The sequence below is a fragment of the Trichechus manatus genome, unplaced genomic scaffold (genome assembly GCF_000243295.1).
Source record: "Trichechus manatus latirostris isolate Lorelei unplaced genomic scaffold, TriManLat1.0 scaffold00145, whole genome shotgun sequence".
Taxonomy (NCBI): Eukaryota; Metazoa; Chordata; class Mammalia; order Sirenia; family Trichechidae; genus Trichechus; species Trichechus manatus.
In genome coordinates, this window is record NW_004444081.1 from 1,651,075 (window position 1) to 1,673,370 (window position 22,296).

At 40.4% G+C, this 22,296-nt stretch overlaps 1 protein-coding gene across 1 annotated transcript in view; it reads left to right on the forward strand.

The window, feature by feature from the left end:
• LOC101361551 (3-keto-steroid reductase) overlaps nt 1-17,969 on the forward strand; it is a 30,039-nt gene extending 12,070 nt beyond the window's left edge. Inside the window, exons 4-9 of the mRNA XM_012558201.2 lie at nt 286-400; nt 3,723-3,917; nt 8,181-8,285; nt 9,627-9,683; nt 11,829-11,927; nt 17,751-17,969. Coding sequence (XP_012413655.1) covers nt 286-400; nt 3,723-3,917; nt 8,181-8,285; nt 9,627-9,683; nt 11,829-11,927; nt 17,751-17,837 — 658 coding nt within the window. The 3' untranslated portion in view covers nt 17,838-17,969. The remainder of the gene's footprint in view (nt 1-285; nt 401-3,722; nt 3,918-8,180; nt 8,286-9,626; nt 9,684-11,828; nt 11,928-17,750) is intronic.
• Nucleotides 17,970-22,296: the final 4,327 nt, after the last annotated feature.

The window sequence follows — 22,296 nt, forward strand, 5'->3', positions numbered from 1 at the left end:
GTCTCTGGTTTATGTGGCCCTTTCTGTCTCTTGGGCTAATATTTTCCTTGTGTCTTTGGTGTTCTTCATTCTCCTTTACTCCAAGTGGGTTGGGACCAATTGATGCATCTTAGATGGCTGCTTACTAGGGGAAAGACATTTTTTGAGCACCTGTTGGGGGTCAAGTATTGAAATGGTCACTCATAGCTTTCAATTCTCACACAACTCTTTAGAAAAGGAACAACTTTTTGGTTTCTAACTACGTAGCGTGTTCAGTAAAACTTTTTTTATCTTCTCCTCTTTTAGAAAAATGATTCATATATTCTCTACAGCTGAAGGACTGCTGACCCAGGATGACAACATCACAGCCGATGGGCTCCAGGAGGTGTTTGAAACTAATGTTTTTGGCCATTTTATCCTGGTAAGAAAGCTTTTCCTGTATAGGCTTATGTATTCAGTATTGCATACAATTGTGATACATAATATGATAATGCTTTTCTAGTAAACTAATAGTTTTTGGCAAAGCTATACACTGATTTCTTCTGCTTCTTTTCTAAAGTGTCACATTTGAGGGAGAGAAAATATAAACCAAAAAGAAGCTGTATACAAGACAGAATAAGAATTGTAGACTGATCCAATTAAGAATGTTGTCCTAAGCTAGTCTTAATAGCCCCAGGTAAGAGAGTAGACAAGCTGAAGGCAATTCTTCATGCCAGTGTGTTACACGTGTTGGTATTGACAACTGTGTTAGATTTGTTATATGTGTTTCAGTGTCAGGCATTGCTGAAGAACATTAAGCAAAGGTTAGACCCATGTTCAGAAAGTTAGTTTTATTTTATTCCAAATGTAGAGATTTTCTGGCTTTAGAGAGATTCTTGTGTGCTCCTTCCTGGATCACTCATGTCATAGATAAAACTACCTTAATATATAAATCAAGTAATTCCTAACTTTGGTAAGGTCAGGTGTAGTTTCTTGGTGTTGGAAAAACTGATTTTGTATCTAGAATTACATGTCACTGAATTTGCATCTCATTATATCCAGGGGTAATATTCAAAATAGCAACCAGTATGGCATAGGAATCAACTAATCTGAAGAGACACAGACCATAGCACTGGAGCAGGATCTTGGAGGTCCCTGGTGGACCAGGAAATAACTCTTTAGTTCAGTGGGAAGGTTCTGGGTTGTGGGGGAAGGAAGGGACACCCAGCAGGCTCAGTGCATTGCTATTTACTCATTCAAATGGAAGTAGCCCCAAATTTAAAAAAAACCTATAAAACTCTATTGGTTGTGCTGGCTGAATATTAGACCTTGTCAAATCAATAGTTCTAAACCTGATTAAAATGAATGTAAGAACATCCCAAAGAGAAAAGGGGTGAAGGAGTGCCACAGAAGGACACCATGCAGTCTGAGAGTATTTGTAGAAAAGAATGGTATTACTTTTATGAAAACCTGCCCCAGATGGCCAAGATGACCTTCTTAGCCTCTGATTTTATTTCTAAAGCAGCGTTGGTGGCCTCATTTTAATTTAGGATGGTTATTCCCATGTCCATAATTTTCAGATTAAAAAAAAAATAGCGGTTGGATGTAGTCCTTAAGGAAACATAATTCCATTGCTATACATTTTGTCATTTATCTCTGTTCTTTTATTCAGCTCTTTTCTTTCCTTTCCCCTACAGCATAGTGGATAGATGCCTAAGTTCCAAAGCCAGACTACCTAGATTCAAATTCCACCTCCCTGATTTATTAGCTGAAGGATTTTGGGCAAGTTACTAATCTGTCTGTATTAAGTTTAAGTCTCCTCATTTGTAAAATAAGAGATAATTGTACCTATGTTATATTTGTATAGGAAACAAATCTATATCTATACATATATATACGCATATACACCCTCTCCTCACTTATCAGTTAGGTTCAAAAGACCAGGTTGTTATGCAAAAATGAATTATGACTACATCAGATCACAGAATGAAAGATGATGACATCATTACATAAGTGCTAAATTACATCATTACATAACTGCCAAACTGCTGACAATCATGGCCCAGCCAAGTTGACACATAACTTTAACCATCCCAGCCATTACTCTTGCCTCGCACCTTGATGCAAGTTCGTTACTGCCAGATGTACATAGTTAATGTGCAAAATAGTCGGATAGTAGATTTTTTTTTACTATTGTCATAAGTGTAAAATGTTAATAAAGAGATAGTTGATAAGTGAGGAACGGGTGTATTAAGTTTCTTGAAGAATGCTTCTAATTGAACAATTTTGAATCCCTTATTTGGGTGAATGGGGCAAAAACAGGCAGAGTGGGACTATACATTTTAATTTTTGCTCCTACATCCTGTGGCCTCTTTTTGTATACAGGTAGATATATAAGTAAAAATTTGGAATATTACAGTAATTTTTGACAACAAACCTGGGTTTAAGATTAATGTATGTGTTTTATAAGCTGAGACATCTCCAGTTTTCTAAGCTGACTCTTCCTAGTTTCTAACATACAATGCATATAAAGCTAATTTCTGTAACTCCAAAATCTCAGTGGATTTAATGCAATAGAAGCTTATTTCTTACTCACATAAAGTCTAGTTGGTGGTTGGAGGGGGTAGGTATTCTTGTTCTGCTCCATGCAGTCATTCAGGGACCCAGGGAGGTGGAGACTCTGCTCCTTCCTACACATGGATTTCAAGTCATTCTGGGCGCAGTATCCATTTAGCAGATAAGGAAGAAGGAGAATTGCATTTGGAGGATTTATATAAGCTAGACTTTGAAACGTTACAGATAGTTTCTGCTCACATTCCATTTGGCTGGAAGTGATACACATGACATACCTAACTGCAAGGGAAACTGGGGATTACATTGTAGCTGAGTACCGAAGAGGAGGATGTCTTAGTTATCTAGTGCTGCTATAACAGAAATACCACAGGTGGAGTGGATGGCTTTAACAAAGATAAATTTATTCTCTCATAGTCTAGTAGTCTAGAAGTCCAAATTCAGGGTGCCAGCTCCAGGGGAAGGCTTTCTCTCTCTGTTGGCTCTGGGGGAATGTTCTTGTCATCAGTCTTCCCTTGGTCTAGGAGCTTCTCCGCGCAGGAACCCCGAGTCCAAAGGATGCACTCTGCTCCTGGCACTGCTTTCTTGGTGGTATGAGGTCCCTGTGTCTCTTCTGCTTGCTTCTCTCTTTTATATCTCAAAAGAGATTGGCTTAAGGCACAACCTAATCTTGTAGATTGAGTCCTGCCTCATTAACATAACTGCCGATAATCCCACCTCATTGACATTGTAGAAGCAGGGTTTACAACACATAGGAGAAATCACACAGGATAACAAAATGATGGGTAATCACACGATACTGGGAATCATGGCTTAGTTGATACACATTTTTGGGGGACACAATTCAATCCATAACAGAAGAGTAGCTGAGTTTTGTGACTAGCTCACCTGTCTTTACCATATGTAGAATGAAGCTGATAACACAACCTGGCAGGTTGTTTTTAAGGATCAAAGACAACATCTTTGAAGTGTCCATCACTATTCCTGGAGCTTGGGAGGTACTCGATAAATAGTAACTCATACAAACATTATTATTATAGCTGAGAAGCTAGTGTGGTTGCCTTCATCCTAATGTTTGTGAGCTGGGTCTTGATTGTACTTGCTCGTTTATTTATACAAGCATCAAACATTTCTGCAAGCTTCCATGCTAGATTTTAAGGTACAGTTTGGTTTGGTTTTTGTCTCATCCTCAGATTCAAGAGCTGGAACCTCTCCTCTGTCACCCTGACCGTCCATCTCGGCTCATCTGGACATCGTCCTGCAGCGCCTTGAAATCCAATTTCAGCCTTGAGGACTTCCAGCACAGCAAAGGCCAAGAACCATACAGCTCTTCCAAATACGCCACTGACCTCTTGAGTGTGGCTTTGAACAGAAACTTCAACCAGCGGGTAAAACCTGTCTCAGTGATGTGGAAACGGCAAAGCTGGAGCTTCTTTATTACAGTTGAATTCCTGGTTTGAGGCTGACCACCAAAATGATTGTTATGGTTTCAGAAAGTACGTTAGGGTCACTTGAGCAGGGTTGTGTAGCCAGTTGGCATGAAAGAACATTTCAGAGCAGCAAATAGGGTTTATGGCACTCTTGTTATGTAGCTCATTCTCATGCATTCTTAAGCTTTTTTGGGATGTCTGATTTATCTAATGAATGATAGTAGAGCAGTAGCTACCCATTATGGCAGTGTCCTGGGCTTTTTATATGTATCATCTCATAAGCTTGTGAGGCAGCTATGATATCGCTATTTTCCGGGTGAGGTAGCCAAGGTACAAAGAGAACAGTATTTACCTCAGTTCACATGTTGGGGTCTGAGGTAAATTATTCACAACACTTTCCCTTTTAACTTATGCATTATTTGAGTAATATACATGTAAGGATTACAAGATTGGCTTTATTTCTGGAAAAACTGAACCTGAGGCTAAAATTAGATTTTTTTCTAGTCCTTCACCTGTGAATTAACATTACCCTTCAGCTACAGGCTGGGCGACTGTTACCCTCCCACCAGTGGCACCTGGCAGAACCTCCTAAATGGAGGAAGCAGGGAAGAGAAGAACATGAACTGCTGTGGGCAAGCCAGCTCTGAAAGAGCTGAGCCGCCCATGTTCATGCTTTATTTCATTTCACCTATAAGTCACCCCTCCTTCCACAGACAGGGGTAAGCAGGAGGTGCAAGGAGGTATGGAAGCTCCTGATAGATCCTTCCAAGAGGGCAGAAGTTCCTATTTATGGCCTGGCTGGAAGGTGGGAGCGGTGGGGAATGACTCCTGCAGCACCCTAACCCACCGGGCTTGGCAGTCAAAATGATGGTCTCCCAGAGGAGTGGCTGTGCCCTGGAGAGGAGGCCACAGCTTCTCAGGGCAGGCCTGCTCCTCCTCTTCTGAGACCTTTCCTGTAATACAATGGTTCTCATTCTTTTTGGTCTCAGGACCCCTTCACATTCTTAACAACTATTGAGGACTCTAAAGAACTTTTGTTTATATGGGCTATATCTATATATGTTTACCATATTAGACATTAAAACTGAGAAGTTTTGCAACACAAGCACACATTCCATTAGCCATCTGAGCGATGATGTCATCACACGTCATGGAGCCTCTGGAAGCCTCTGCTGTACACTGGTGAGAGATGAGAGTGAAAAAGGCAATAATGTCTTAGTACTGGTGTGAAAATACTTTTGATACTGTAGGTCCCTGAAAGAGTCTTGGTGACCCTTCAGGGTCTATAGGATACTCTTCGAGAACCACTGCTCTGATGCCAACTACAGCTCTTTTGTTTTTCCTCCCAGTTCACCAGTTGAACTTATTTCCCCCAGAAGGTTCTGGAATGGGTCAGAACAGTTCATTAATGAAATTAAGTCTAGGGTCGCACTATACACAAAGTAAAAAATTCACTTTCTATTTTCTGTCTCACTTCTCCAATTGTCTGCTCTATTGTCCAATATAGCTTCTAGAGGTTAAGCAATGAGCTTAAATGACAGAAGAAATACACAGTATCGACAATATATATAACATTCCTAAATTTGAACAACATAATACCTCATCCCCTTTTTAAATTTCCAAAGAAAAATTAAATTCTAAAGATTAAATCTTCTCTCCCTTATAAGTTAAAATCCCAGTATGTTACAGTCCTCAGATTTTCTTTCTTCATTTTCTGTGTTCACTTTAGCCATCTTACGCAGATGTTTAGGGTGAATAGGGGTCTCTCCAGCAGTTGTTACCTCATCTGTCTCTTACTAAAATAATCATTGTTCCCTTAGAACTCTGTGGTTGAATTAATCCAACCCCAATTCTCTCATGATCTCCTCTGTAAAGAATCTATAATATGAATAGGACACACAACATCCAAAAAATTTACCAACTACAAACCAACCCTGAGCTCCTGTGGCAGATATCCAAGCACACTTTGGGTAGCCACATTGCTATCACCCATCAAAGACCATAGCAGAGACTTTGTGACATTGAGGAAAGGAGAATAGACAGCTAAGACATGAGAGAATAGAGAAAATGTGTGGATTCCAGCTTCATCTGGATGCCAGTCAGTCTGTGCAGCTATCTGGAGTCTTTTATTTATGGAAGAAATCACTCATCATGAGGTTCATTAGGCACTTTAATATATTTGGAGGAAAACGCACCTATGCTTATCTTCTGTCAGAGAATAACATTGAAGAATTTCTTCTTGAAAATTAAAAAAAATGCTACTAGTGGCCAATCATCAGGTCTTTGCTTAAAATTCCCTTCTTTCCTTTTGTGCATATTTACTACCTTGAAATTCTCCCCCACCGCAAGGTCCTGTGTCCCCAGCACCTCACTGCTGCACTGGGCATGGGCTCTGCATAGTGACTCTTGTGGCAGGTGTATCTCAAGCACACAGCTCATAACCTGGCCTTCTGTAAGTATTGTTCTCTTGCTCTTTCTAAGAATTTCTCCATCCTAAGGCATTTTTAGCCCAATGCCACTGTGGTCTTTGCCAGTCCTTTTGCTCTGGCATTGCTTTATGCCTATGAAAACTTACATTGGGTAAACATGCTGCAAAAGACCTCTTTAGAGTGTTACAAAGCAAAGATGTCACTTTGAGGACTAAGGTGCGCCTGACCCAAGCCATGGTATTTTCATTCACCACACGTGCATGTGAAAGCTGGACAAGGAATAAGGAAGACTGAAGAAGAATTGATGCCTTTTAATTGGTTTGGTGAAGAAAATTGAATATACCATAGACAACAAGAAGAACGAGCAAGTCTGTCTTAGAAGGAGTACAGCCAGAATGCTCCTTAGAAGCAAGGATGGCAACACTTGGTCTCATGTTCTTTGGACATGTTATCAGGAGGTGCCAGTCCTAGAGAAGGACGTCATACTTGGTAGAGGGTCAGCGAAAAAGAGGAAGACCTCCAACGAGGTGGATTAACACAGTGGATGCAACGATGGGCTCAAACATAGCAATGATTGTGAGGATGGTGCAGGACCAGGCAGTGTTTCATTCTGTAGCACGTAAGGTCGCTATGAGTCGGAACTGACTTGACAGCACCTAACAACAATAGGCTGTGACTTCCTGCCTATTTATTTTTGGTCTAATATCGATTGTATGTATTGGAGACTCTGAGTTTTAGTTCACAGATTTCCTCAACTAGGGACTGGGTGATTCTAAAAAGATAGCCAACACAGCTGTCTCAGCATTCTAAGCTATCCTTGAGATAGGACTCATTACTCTTTTTGCAGAAAGCTCTGGGTCAATATTTATAAAGAGTTTAGAACAGTATGAGACCTACAGTAACTGCTATATTTGCGTTCATTAAAATAAATTTAAATAAGTAATGTGTTGCCAAAGCTCATGAGATTGAGTCACCTGGCCTTCCCCAGACAGTGTTATGAGCTTCTTATTTGACCATACAAGGAACTTGGAGGGTGATCTGCTTTAAGGGCTAACAAACTTCTATACCGCTAACTGGGGAAAGAAAGGCAGTGGGTTTCTTTTTTTTAGGATGCAGACCAAACATGGGCTATCTCATTGACATTGGCAATTTCTCTTCTCCATTTACATGAAGTAAGATTAAAAAAATGATGAATGATGAATATGTGTTTAAAAGAAATTATTGGTATTAAAATGGAGCTATCAAAAATTAAACTAGATAAAAGAGTGGAGTGATTCTGCTGTGGTTAGCAAATCATTAAAGATGAAGTAGTGCTTTTCAATGGAACAGAATGGCTAAAAGCCACCAACAAAGTTCTGTGCAGACTGAGACTTTCATTATAGGAGCAGAATTTACGAGGGTGATGGGACCCAGGCTAAGTTTCTCATTCTGAGTTCTTGAGTTATAGCAGCTCCAGTCTTCTCTGCTGCATAAAGCTGCTACCTCAAGCTAGAGGCAATGGATATTACATCTGTGGAACCACCGTCTCTCCCCCGATCATCTCTTAGGTAAAGGCACAGGATAGCTGTCACTGTTTTTGTAGTAGAAGTTTCTTGGGAGTGGAGACCTTCTCTTATATTCCAGGTTCTTTTCATAGAGTTGACACACAATATATGACTGTTGAACGGAAGAGCTCTCCAATTTCAGGGGAAATAAAAGGAAATTTGCCTAGGATGGTATCTTGCTTATGATAACGACTTAGTACAAATCAGATGACCCCAATCCTCATAGCCCTCTCTCTCTGCATCCCTAGGGCCTGTATTCCAGTGTGGTGTGTCCAGGGGCAGTGATGACCAACCTGACGTATGGAATTCTGCCTCCTTTTATCTGGATGCTCCTGGTGCCAGTCATACTGTTGGTGAATAAGAACTATGTCTTCATTATAAAAATGTAGTCACTTTGGGATCATAGAAGATGGATTTCAGGTTTGGGAAATGAAGATAGCAGAATTATATGTAAATTTAAAAGTTTTAGGAGTCTTCAAAGTTTATTAGTTCTTGACTTCTAGAGGGTTCAACCTGGTGGGATTTTATTTGGCATTCTTGTTCAGCTCACACAGTGTTTTCTGAGGCAATGTAACTCAGCAGGTACCACCAGGTGCGATGCAAGCACCTCAGCACTTACTGTCTTACACAAACTAGACCTGCTTCCCTTATCTCATGTTGGCTGCCTGGCTCTGGGGAGCAATTGAGTGAGGGACCATGGGAACATCAAGTAAGATCTGCCTTTCTTTTAGAAAGTATTTCCCAAAGTGTGTTCTGTAGGAATCTAGTTCTGCTGTAAAATGTTAGTAGGTAATAATAAAGGGAAGGAAGGGAGGGAAAGGAGGCAGGGAAGGGAGGGAGGAAGGAAGGAAGGAAGGAAGGGAAAAAGTTTTCATGGGAATATGTTTCTTTGCTGTGGAATGTCCCAAGATCTTTGCTATGCTCATATCACCACCAAAACCAAACCCATTGCCAAGTCAAGTCAATTCTGACTCATAGCGACCCTATAGGACAGAGTAGAACTGCCTCGTCGGGTTTCCAAGGAGCACCTGCTGGATTTGAACTGCCTACTTTTTGGTTAGTAGCCATAGCACTTAACCACTATGCCACCAGGTGAATTCCTGGGAGGAGAGATATAGAATACACTGGTTGCACTCGGCTGCTAACCGAAAGGTCAGTGGTTCAAACCCACCAGCTGCTCCGCAGGGGAATGATTCCATAAAGATTTATAGCCTTGGAAACCCTATGGGGCAGTTCTACTCTGTCCTATCGGGTCACTGTGAATGAGCATCCAAGTGTATTTAAACACAAACCCCCTTTTTTTGAGAGCATCTAGTGGCAAGAATGTTCCATGAATACACTTTGGGAACCATTGCTTTTACATAATGTCCACCCCTAATAGAAACCAAAAAGTAAAGACTGCTCTATATCTTTATCGTTGTTGTTCAATGTTCCTCCTTTTGACAGAGCTTAGAAAAAAGATTAGAAAGAAATATACTAATATGTTAACTCTGGTGAGAGATGAGAGTGAATGGTGGGGCCGTATCTATTTTTGAGCTTCTTGTAATATTTTTTATACTTTCCAACTATCTATAATTAACATAATTATTAAATTAGAAAAAGATTAAATAAAAATTCTGTTTTTATGGCCCTAGATAAACTATCAAAAATATTGCAAGTGCTTAATGAATAACTTGTTTCCTTCCCTCACTCAGCTGCGCTTTTTTGTGAACTCTTTCACAATGACACCTTACAACGGAGCGGAAGTATTGGTAAGTGTTAAGGCTTCGGGATCTTTCTCAACATGGCGATCCAGAAGCAGCTACTGACAGTCATGGCTCAGGAGAAACGAACTTATTTGCCAGACTTTGCTCATATTACCTGAGAGAGATCCGCGTATTATGTTTGTCAATGATTTGAAAAATATCTGTGATTTGTGCTCCTAAATGTGACAAAGCTGCCCAAGCATGAGAGTTAAAATGTTGTTGTTTTTGAATATCTTTTAGTCTGTGAGATCATTAATGTGAAACTGTGATAGCAAGCTTTTATCAGGCCTCCAACAAGGCTGCCTAAAAATTGTAACAGTTTTCTTAATTGTTTTTTTCATTGTGCTTTAGGTGAAAGTTTACAGAGCAAATTAGTTTCTCATTAAACAGTTAATACAAAAATTGTTTTGTGACATTGGTTGCCAACCCTATGATGTATCAACACTCTCCCCTTCTGCATCCTGGGTTCCCTGTTTCCATTCGTCCAGTTTTCCTGTCCCTTCCTGACTTCTCGTCCTTGCTTTTGGGCTGGTGTGCCCCTTAATCTCGTATACATGATTGAACTACGAAGCATGTTCCTCACGGGTGTTATTGTTGGCCCTATAGACATGTCTGATCTTTGGCTGAAGGGTGAACCTTGTGAGTGACTTCAGTACTGAGTTAAAAGGGTGTCAGGGAAGGGGGAGGTTCTTAATTTTAAGGAGTTTCTTATTGGCATAGCATCTTAAGTTGGAGCATAAGGCTCATTTAAACAGAATGTTTAAATCAAGTAAGGGCTCTTCTATTTACCAAAACATAATAATAGAGAAAGTATGAGTACTTTGACATGTACTCTGAGTTTACAATTATAGGTCTACCAGAAGGGTGAATCCTCAATTTGCCTAGATTGGTGAAACCTTGGTAGCAGTACTTATCTGAACCAGTTTAGGGCTCTTCTCTGGGAAGGTCTATTGGCCGTGGAATTCCCAGAGTCCATCTGTTGTAATTGTCAGCTGCCCATTTGCAAGATGAGTTATTTTTGCAAACAAATCAGGTATATAGCCAGGTAAATCCTCACATATATTCTGAAGGATGATAAGATTCTCCTACTTGTATGAGAAATTGTTCTGGAAAAAACCAGTTGCACAGTATCTGAGGTTGGTGGGTTTATTTCATTGATATTCTTGGCGAACCATGAGATATAATAGTGATCGTTTGGTACCAGGTCCATACAGACACCTGTTCAGTAATTTGGATGAGATGAGCTGCTAGAGCAGACAAGGCTTAGATCTTCATTGTCTTTCTCACCTGGGTCTGGATGTACCTGTTCGCCAGTTCCACTTGGAAAACTAGACTAATAATAAATTTGTGCCAAATAATGTTTGTCTTAGTTTGCCAGTGTTGCTGTAACAGAAATACCACAAGTGTGTGGCTTTAAAGGATAGAAATTTATTTTCTCACAGTTCAGGAGGCTAAAAGTCCAAATTCAGGGCACCACTTCTAGGGGAGGGCTCTGTTAACTCTGGGGGAAGATCCTTGTCTCAGCTTCTGCAGTTCCTCGGTTCCTTGGTGGTTTTTACATGGCATCTATCTTCTCTCCCACTTGTGCTGGGATGTCTGTGTGTCTTGCTGCTCTTTATATCACTCAGAAGTGATTAGGTTCAAGATACACCCTACACCAATATGGCCTTATTAACCTAACAATGAAAACCCTATTTCCAAATAGGATTACATCCACAAATACAGGGGTCAGGACTCCAACACGTATTTTTGAGAGACACAATTCGATCGTAACAAAGTCAATAAAACATGTTGAGTTAGTTTTGTTTGAGGGGTCTGTTTTGATCCACGTGTTGTCATTCCATTTTCAAGGTCCCAAGAGATCGTGGATCTGTATCTTGCTTTGACACAGAGTGTGCCAAGTTACACTAGGTGGAGCTTGAAGGAAGGAGACAACTCTAACAGGATTCTTTTTTTCTTTAAGTAATTTGTAAAGGACATTGCTAATCAGTTTGTCCCACTTCCTTCTGGCTCACTTTCCAGGTGAATGCAATCACTGAACTATAAAGGATTTGTGAGGTTTGTTTAGTCTAAGGTACTAGGTGACCAGTGCCAGAGCCTCCCCTGGCTGGGGTAGCTGTGAATTACTAACACCTCCATTTCGTTTTCCAGCTGTGGCTGTTCCAGCAAAAGCCTGAGTCTCTGAACCCACTCACCAAATACCATAGTGCTACCACGGGCCTTGGAAAAAATTATATAAATCCCCAAAAGGTGAGTTATTTTTACATTGTTTAACTTTTAGTAGGGAGACCCCTGCCTTCTTTACAAACCTTTTCAGCCACTCCTGCCCATCTCTTCCTTCTCTTCCTGAGCTCCAGCCACACTGCTCTTCCTCCGGCACCTTCATTACCTCATGCTTCTTATCACCCAACGGTCTTTGCTCAGCTTCATGGTCCTTCCAGAAATGCTGTAAACCAGTTGCCATAGAGTGGATTCTGACTCCTGATGACACCATGTGTTTTTTCAGAGTAGGACTGTGCTCCATAAGGTTTTCAATGACTGATTTTTGGGGAAGCAGGTCACAAGGCCTTTCTTCCAAGGCACCTCTGGGTGGATTCAAACCTCCAACCTTTGGGTTACAGCTGAGCGTGTTAACCGTTTGCACCACCTATGGATTCCGGAAACTCTCTACCTCACCCTTTTACCTTGTCAGTTTCTCCTTACCTGTCAGGTCATCATAGAAGCCTCCCTTGTCTTTCCAAACCTGTTTTAGACTTTCTTAGCACTTGTACTTCTCCTCCCTAGCACTTATCATACTGTGATTTAAAAACTGATTGAATTTATTTAGTGCCCCTGCCGGAATAAATGCTCTAAGAAGGAGGGTTATACATGCATGTTGTCTGTGTCGCCAATTCCTGGCACAAGGCCTTTATCCATGGTAGACGATAAACAGGTGTTCATTGAGCTGCCAAATAAAGTAGTTAACTGAAAGTAGTATTAACTGAAAGTAGCTTTCCTTTAACTACTCTTTAAGTCTTTCTCAGACCAATACCTCTTTGCCCATTATCAGCTGTAGTAGGTTTTAATATACAGTGTTGTTTTGTTTTCAATTTTTTTATTTTGGTGAAATTATGGACAGCCAAAGACACACCATTTCAACAATTTCTACATGTACGATTCAGTGACATTGATTGCATTCTTCAAGTTGTGCTGCCATGCTCCTATTCTTATAGAAATTATTCCACCACCATTATCTTAAATTCACTACCCCCTAAGCTTCCTATCCAAACTTTTGAGTTGCCATTGTCAATTTGATCTCCTGTAGATAATTCTTTAAAAGAGCACAATGCTCAAAGCAGATGTACTTTACTAATTAAAACAAGCTATTTTTTGGGGTTCAAAGAAGATTTCAGGGGATAGTTTTGGTTTAAGGTTTAAAGTTTAAAGATTATATCAGGACAACAGTTTCAGGGGTCCATCCAGCCTCACTGGCCCCAGAGAATCTGGATTCCGTTGAGAATTTGAAATTCAGCTCTGCATTTTTCCCCTAGTAGATCAGGCACCGAGGATGCAGAATCTTTTTAGACTCATAACAGTCTGTAATAAGAAAAGAGAAAATTTATCATTAACCCACAAGAATTGTATTGTTTTTTATCTCAATCACATTTAAGGCTTACCTAAAAATTTCTCATTTTTCACTCTTTTGGCTCCTGTAAAAGTGCATGGGAGCCCTGGTGGCTCAGTGGTTAAGAGCTCAGCTGCTAACCAAAAAGGTCAGCAGTTCAAATCCGCCAGCTGCTCCTTGAAAACCATATGGGGGCAGTTCTACTCTGTCCTATAGGGTCACTATGAGTCAGAATTGACTTAACGGCAATGGGTTTAAAGGTGCATGATGTGGTCATTGATTTGGAGAGGAAGTTGGGAGGAGAAAAAGTAGAGTGTTTTCCTGACAAACACCAGCCCATCAGATGTCTTCATTGGGCTGGAATATTCACAGGCATGAAGTACTAGCCTGGGACCTGGATGTCAGTGATTGGTCACGTCTTGTTTTCTGTTCTCAGTAATGAGGGGACAGCACCTGTCATGTAATGGTGCTCAGTATAGATTTTTTTGAATGAATGAATGCATTCTCAAGCAATAGGACAGTGGGTGTTCTGTACCCTGACCAGCAACCCCTACATTACGTATATTATCTTAGATGCATATTGGAGTTGTTTAATAAAATTCAGTCCCCCTAATTATATTAACATTCTGATAAAATAACAAGGAGAGAAATGAGGGGGAGAGATTGATTCTTGGGAGAAAAAGAATGATTTGACTACAGCCACAACATGGGTGTGGTCTAAGATCCAGGCATGGAGTGACTCCTGCCAATAATGGGAAGAAAATCCGAATATTGTCTTCTTGACGTTTCCTATGCCTCAGATGCATTGCAACATATTGCCCTCGATCTATTCTTGTTGATAGTTTCTTATTGGACTCCTAGCCGCAAACTGATTCTCTTCCCTCAAGTTTTCCTCTCATTTCTAATCTCTGCCAGAAAGATTGGAAGTAGGAAAATGAACACAATTCCCCTACTTCAATGTTCTTTCCACAGTCTCTATCAAGATGGCGTCTTATACACAAGCATATTTAGCGTATCCAAGTGAGCTCAACCTCCCAAGGTCTTCAGGTTTTGGGTTGCCAAGGTCTTCTTACGAGCCCTGCTGGCGAAGTGGCTAAGAGCTCAGGCTGCTAACCAAAGTTTGGCAGTTTGAATCTACCAGCCACTCCTTGGAAAACCTATGGGGCAGTTCTACTGTGTCCTATAGGGTCGCTATGAGTCAGAATTGACTCTATGGCACAGAACAACGACAACAGTAGACCTTCTCAGGAGTACCTGGGCGGTGTAAATGGTTAACTGCTAATTGAAAGGTTGGAATTTTGGGTCTACCTAGAGGCACCTTGGAAGAAAACTCTGGTGATCTACTTCTGAAAAACCAGCCATTGAAAATCCTATGGAGAGCAGTTACACTCTGACACATATGGGGTCACCATTAGTTGGGATCAACTTGACAGCAACTGGTAACTGGTAGGCCTTCCCAGGGTGAGGTGAGGACTGTTGCTCCTCATGTGATCCCACTCCTGAGAAATGACATAATCTTCCATGCAGGTGTCCAATTCAGGAAGCTGAGTGCCGCCCTGTAATCCAGTCTTACTCTCCCTCTCTGGACCTACTCAGTCACCAGGTTCTCCTGATTATCCTACTCTTAAATGCTTTCAAACCTGCCCCTCCTCTTTATCCCCAGTGCCCTGCTCTCATTTAGTCCCTCAACCTCTCTCCTATGGACCATGCCTCCAGTGTTATTCCCTGACTCCAGTCCTGTCCCTACAAATTCCTTCTCTCCATTTGCGGCCAGAAAGATGTATCTAAAATCCAAATGAGACTATAATCTTTCCTTGCTTAAAAGCTGTTAAGTAGCCAAATCCAGACAAAAGTCCAAACTCCTTAGTGTGATGTATAAGTAGATTTGCCCATTTTATGCCTAGTGGTGGTGTTAGCAGCTGTCAGTTCAGCCCCCAGCTCATGATGATCCCATGTACAACAGAACAAAGCGCTGCCTGGATCTGTTGTGATCCATAGGGTTTTCATTGGCTGATTGTCAGAATCAGATCACCAGGCCTTTCTTCCTAGTCCATCTTAATCTGGAAGTGCAGCTGAAACCTGTTCAGCATCATAGCAACACTCAAGCCTCTACTGACAAACAGGTGGTGGCTGTGTGTGAGGTACATTGGCCAGGAATCAAACCTGGGTCTCCTGCATGGATGGTGAGAATTCTACCATTGAACAACCAATGCCCCATTTTTTGTATTGGTAGTATCCCCTTTCACTTAAAAGTGTTCCAATTTGGATGATCAATTATTTAGGAATCGACTCGATAGCAATGTTTTTTTTTTTTTGTTTAGTCACAGTAATGGACTCAGCAGCACCTAACAACAACAATGACAGTCACAGTAAACTTCTCATCGGTTCCTGAAAGCCACTATTTCCTCTGGGTCTATTTCTTAGGAATGGAGATACCTTCCCCAGAAGTCCTCAGTAATCTTCCCCTTGTTTTTCATTGGCAAGGGTGGAGTCACATGACCTTTCCTGAATGGCTGATTGGCAGGGGGAATAGAATGACCATGATTGGCTGTACTTAATCATTTGAGGTGGAGAAGACAACATCTGTGACTGCAACAGCAATTTTAGTCGAATGTGGCTTTTGGTCTGTTTATTTCACTAGACTGAAAACTCCTTGAGGTCAGGGATTGTGCCAGATTTATCTTCATACCCTTAGCCTATAGCACAGTGCCTGACATGTAACAGTTTTTGTTGTTATTGTTAAACTTTTGGGTGGAAATGGACAAGGCAGCCTAATGTATTGGGGAGGGCAGGGGCTTTGGAGACAGAATAATAAGCCCCCCATCCCCAGCTCCATTCTTGCTGCCTCTGCAGGCTCAAAAATATTTAAGACCTTTGATCGTCCGATTTCTCATCTGTGAAATGAAACTAAGACAACACACATAAAATATATAAAGCACCTGGAACAAACACAACTATTTCCTCACCTTCTTACCCTTTCTGCCATTTTAGTCCATGAAGTTTTTGAGTGAGACTCTTGCCACATTTGTATGTGTATGTGTACGTGCTTGTGAGTGTGTGTGTATGCGCATGTGTATGTAGGAATACCTGTAAGGAAAATAAGAAAAGATATCCTTTAAGAAAAATGTCATTCATGCTATTGCCACCTGGAATTTATAAGATCATTGCTGACTATTTATAAGATAAAAAGCTTGTTTTAATCTAGTTTTTACTCCTGGATAGTGTTTCTAAAGTGTGCTCATAGATTATCACCATCCCTGGGGATGATTTATGGAAAAATTTCTATGGTCCTATCATTTGGTGGAATTCAGCATGGTATATTTCCTCCCTTAGATGTTCATAATGACATTAACAGTTGGAGAATCCCATGACAGAGAAATTTGCTTTTATTGCTTAACCCGGGTTTCCCCACACTCATTTTAGCCCAGAGTCCTTTTTTCCTAGAGAACTGAGCAACATCTCATGGAATACCCTTTGGGAAACTATATTAGTCCAGCAACTAATTTTATGGCCCTCAAGGTTACTTTCCTGGACCTGCTGTCTTCACCACTAAGGAGGATTATTGGTGTACACAGGGTGATCAGACTTTGAAGTCTCAAACAAAATTCACTGGTGGGAAATCAACTGAAAACACATATTTCTATTTTCTGTGTGTTTTGAAGAAGTCATTTCTCATGTCTGGACTGGGGTTGAACTAGTCAATCTGTGAAACCTCTAACAACTCCAATATCCTATGGAAAAACTGTAAGATGACTTGTGTAAATAAGGTGGTTATATGTATGTTAGTAAAAACAGTTTTGTTTATCTTTTAGTGATATTTAGGATTAAATTGTAAAGTCAAGGTGAGCTGTAGAACTCTTCAACTTAGGGATTCTGATCCCTCAGAATCAGATTTCAGAGTGTATTCTCTTGAATGAGAATTATTTTAAACTTAGGAAAGCTATGAGGTAAAAGGGAAGTAGCTATAGATGCATAATTATCGCTTGTTTTCTATTAGGAAAGAATGCCCATTGGGAATCAACTGTTATAATATGGAAAATGCTACTTACCTTGCTACTACTTGGATAATTAGGAAAGAGTCTTGATTTTAGAATTGAAGGCCCTGTTACATTTAATATAGGGATGTGTTGACTGTTTGGTAGTGAGGACTTCTGCTATGGAGATGCAGGTACTAAGGGAGCAGCAAAGGTCAGGTCTGTCAGCTTCTCTGTTTATGAGGAGTCCCAGTCAATTTGGGAAGGGATGGGGTTACGACTGTGAGATAACATGTCCTCAAGTTCCCTGTGATTCCTAAGAGTTCCCTGTATTGCTACCTCAGCAGCTCTATCTTGCTGGTCTCTTTCCTTCCATGATGTTTAATTTTCTTCTCACACATGTCAAATGCCTTCCTTTCAAATCCAAATTTTATTAACCTCATTTTCCGTTACTTTTAAGATCCAAGTTATGCTTATTTTTGCTTTTATTTCCAGATGGACGTGGATGAAGACACTGCTGAAAAATTTTACCAAAATTTGCTAGCACTTGAAAAACGTATTAGGGCCACAGTTCAAATCTAATAGCCAAAGCTGAGGGTGAAGCTCCTGAAACACGACCACCTCCCACTAGCATGTTGAGAGTGTCCATTCCTACCAGTTGGTATGAGTGTTTGCAATGAGCCACCGCCTAAGACCATGAGATTCCCTTCTCTCCCAGCTATCTTTGAGAAGAGCATGTGTGTGAGTTTGTGTGCAAGAGTGTGTTCACCATAAGGAAAATGAGATAAAATATCCTGTAGGAAAAATATCATTCAAATTTAATTTTTTATATATATTTGCAAAATTACATCCAATCTTTTATTTAATAACATCAAAATAGTTATTAGAATCACTAATTACTCTGCTCATGCCCGCCTATTTGCTGGGGCTTAGGGGAAGCTATGAAGGAAGTAGGGTGAGGACTCAACGATGTCTATGCAAGCACATGGAACCTGCTCTCCGTTGCTCTTTCCACAGCTGTAGGAGGTATTGATCATGGATTGACAGCCCCAACTTTTGTTCTTTGGTTTTGAATACATTGTCTGTGCCGTTTTTCTCATTTCTCCACTCAATATGGCGTGTTCAGCAAGAGTGTTCCAAATCTTTTCAGTAGTGAATTATACGATTAAAAATCTTTATGCATGTGCCTGCATTTTCTCTTTATCATGCATTTTTGAAAGAACATTTTATTAAAAATCTCTTTGAGCTGAGGGGCTCCATGCGAGTATCGGATGTGATTGCAACCAACTTGTGCAAGTGGGTTTAGAGTCTTTGTATGCATCTTTCTCCTTTTGCCAGGAAATGTTCCTTATTTCCCAGTTTCATAATGCCACTTTAGTGGAATTAAATATGAGCAGTTTAAAATAAATTAATCTCATTAAATTTCTTTTATAATTTCTAATTGATTCATGCCTACCACTGGGACTTGTAGCAGCAACAGGTTCACAATAGTAATCATCACTAGTGGGAAGGTAGGAAAGTTAGGGCATAGTTCATATGACACCTAATTTGGTAAAACATTTTTTCCTATAAATAAATCTCAAGTGGGCCACCTCCTGGCCATATTTGAGTTGACCACATAATAAATTCCTGTATTCTTCCTAGTAAATGTGACTTAGGGCAATGTCTCTATATAGATTGGATTGGGATATCTCAGCTTGGTGAGGTATAAACATGGAATGGTTATATTTGTTTCCAGTAACTGCTACCAACTTTGCTTAATACCACCTCAGTCTGATCCAATAACTCCCAGGCACTTCTGCTTTAAGAGTTTTATTTCTGGTAGATATTCGTTCAATTACATTTCGGTTTTAGTATATATGATCTTGTCTGGTTTAAAGTCCTCATTTCCCTACCCCAGTGGGGCTTTGGTATTATTGCAGTTTGCCTCAGGCAGAACAGCAAGGCTTGGCCTCCTGTTTCTCCCTTCCTGTCTTCAATGTCCAAATGCCTGCCCCAGCAGAGTTAGGGATGGAGATGAGCGAAGGAGTTGGCTTATGCAGTAGTCCACACATCCTTGGCTTCTCTCTCTCTCTCTTTTTTTTGCAGTAGTTCTGCTTTGTGAGGATTAGGGATTTAAACTCTTCTTTAGAATTTTTTAATAAGGTAGGCCAAATAAGGCACTGAGCAGCAACTTTCCCTTTGATTGTGCTAAGTTGCACTAATCAGGAAAAATTCATTATATTGAAGAAGAAAAATATATTAGACTAAATGATAACACTTAGGACATTGGACTAAAATCTCTCTAGTTAGAAAGTTTGTCAGTGTCCAACTTCTATGGCAAAGCATGAAATTTTATTTGAATAGAATGTACTAAAATATGGGATTTAGAAGTACAGACAGACCTGGTTCAGCCAGGTGTATGACGATGGAAGGAAGATAACAAGGATGAACGTGCAGAACATTTACTTCTTGTGATCACAAGAGTGAGGTGTACTAGGAACAGAAGGGCTTTAGTTCAGTGGAGCAGAGGCCTGGGCTGAGGCCAAAGTTCCTGCTGATATAGTGAAAACCCCATTTAAAAGTGGGATAAATCGTTTTGAGAACTTGCTCTTGGAGGAGGATTGTGATGGAGATAGGCAGGATTTGAGAAGACAGTAAGAACATGTGGAAAAGGGCTTGGGGAGTTCATACAGGAGGTTTAATAATCTGCTGTCCCTATTCCTACTGGCCTAGTCATGGCTAGTAAATGAATTAAGGATTCATGAATCCATTTTGTCACCCCTCTCATAGTTTTTCTTCACTGTGTCTTAGAAGAAGCTGTTGGAAGAAGATTCTTCTGCTCTTTTCACTATAAAGCATTGTCTCCCCATTGAAGACTAGAGGCTGGATTAATAAAACTGATTCTGACATGACTGATCCAAGCTCTCTTCAAATAGGTAATAAGCTAAAAACCAGTGGCTGATGAGTCAGTTCTTACTCAGGGCGACGCCATGTATGTCAGAGTAGAACTGTGCTCCATAGGGTTTTCAATGGTTGATTTTTTGGAAGTAGATCACGAAGCCTTTCTTCTGAGGCACCTCTGGATGGACTCAAATCTCCAAACTTTCTGTTAGCAGCCAAGTGTGTTAACCTTTTGTACCATGATAGTGTGGTGTGATGGAAAGAGTGTGGCCAAGGAAGTCAAGTAGACCTGGGGTCAAATTCTGATCTGCCATTTATTAGCATGTTCCCCTTGCTCTATACCCCTGATTTCCTTCTCTGTAAATTGAGGATAGAGAAAACTTTTTTAGAGTTGTGAAGATCAATTGACATGTTGCATGGATAACATCAGCATGGTAGGAGGTTCTGCAAAGTGGGAGCTATTATAAATTATTCTTTTTAAATACAAGGAGTCTTAAATATAAACTAAATCTTCCCTTGAGGCCATTTGTAACGTTAGCAGGTAAATATCCTTTACTATTTCGGATCTCAGTGAATCTTAATTTTTCAGAATAGTTCAGGAGGCTGGTTTATATGAAATGTTATTAAACTGATATTAAATAGGTCCAAAGTTTTATTCTTCTGGAATCCAAGGTTCCTATTAGGTTGAAGATTTCGATTTAGCCACTAGTGGATGCCTGATTTCTTTCTTTCTTTTTTTTTTTTTTAGGGCTTTCTTTTTTTTTTGTACTTCAGATGAAGGTTTACAGAACAAATAGTTTCTCATTAAACAGTACACATATTGTTTTATGACAATGGTTAACAACCCCACCACATGTCAACACTGTCCCTTCTCAAGCTTAGGTTCCCTATTACCAGCTTTCCTATCCCTTCCTGCCTTCTGTCCTTGTCCCTGGACTGTTATGCTCCATTAGCCTCGTTTTGTTTTATGGGGCTGTCTAATCTTTGGCTGAAGGGTGAACCTCGGGAGTGACTTCATTACTGAGCTAAAACGGTGTCCGTGTTCCATACTCTCGGGGTTTCTCCAGTCTCTGTCAGGCCAGTACATCTGGTCTTTTTTTGTGAGTTACAATTTTGTTCTACATTTTTCTCCAGCTCTGTCCGGGACCTTCTGTTGTGATCCCAGTCAGAGCAGTCAGTGGGCACCATCTAGTTGCACTGGACTCAGTCTGGTGGAGGCCATGGTAGCTGTGGTCCATTAGTCCTTTGGACTAATCTTTTCCTTGTATCTTGTTTTCTTCATTCTCCCTTGCTCCCGAAGGGGTGAGACCAGTGGAATATCTTAGATGGCTGCTCACAGACTTTTAAGACCCCAGATGCTACTCACCAAGGTAGAATGTAGAACTTTGTCTTTATAAACTGTGTTATGCCAATTGAGCTAGATGTTCCCTGGGACCATGGTCCCCACAGCCCTTCGCCTAGCAATTCAGTCCCTGGAAGCCTGATTTCTTTAAGGTCTCGGACCTATAGGTGCAAGCCAGTCTTCATGATGGAAATCGGTGTAAATAATAATTAAATGATAAAAAGAGATGATGGTTTTATTCTGCATTTAATTAGGTAGACATAAGTAAAAAATGCCTTAACAATGAGTTATTATTTTCTGCTGATTTATGATACTATATGTTTTCGTGGGATATTCGTACCAGTGGATGGGAAAAAACATTTACCAGATTCATTTACAGTGTAACTGAAATCATAGTGTGCTGCTTAAAACAGTAACTTTTATAAAAGAAGTTAGTACCTCTCATTAAGGAGCTCTGTTGGCACAAAAATTAAGCACTCAGCTGCTAACTGAAAGGTTGGAGGTTTGAACCCACTCAGCAGCTCCATGGGAGAAAGACCTGGCCATTCACTTCCCTAAAGATTACAGCCAAGAAAACCCCATGGGGCAGTTCTACTCTGTCACATGGGGCCACTATGAATTGGAATCAACTCAATGGCACTTAACAACAGTACCTCTCATTATACACTGAGATTGCCCTTAATATGTTCTGATGTGAATTTGACAGTGTGTTGGGAACATATTAGGAATTTTTGAAATCTGTGGATTCCAGAGGATTTAGAAGGAATCAGATTGTTCCTTATTCTTTTATTAGGATCCAAGAAGTTTGATATGAGC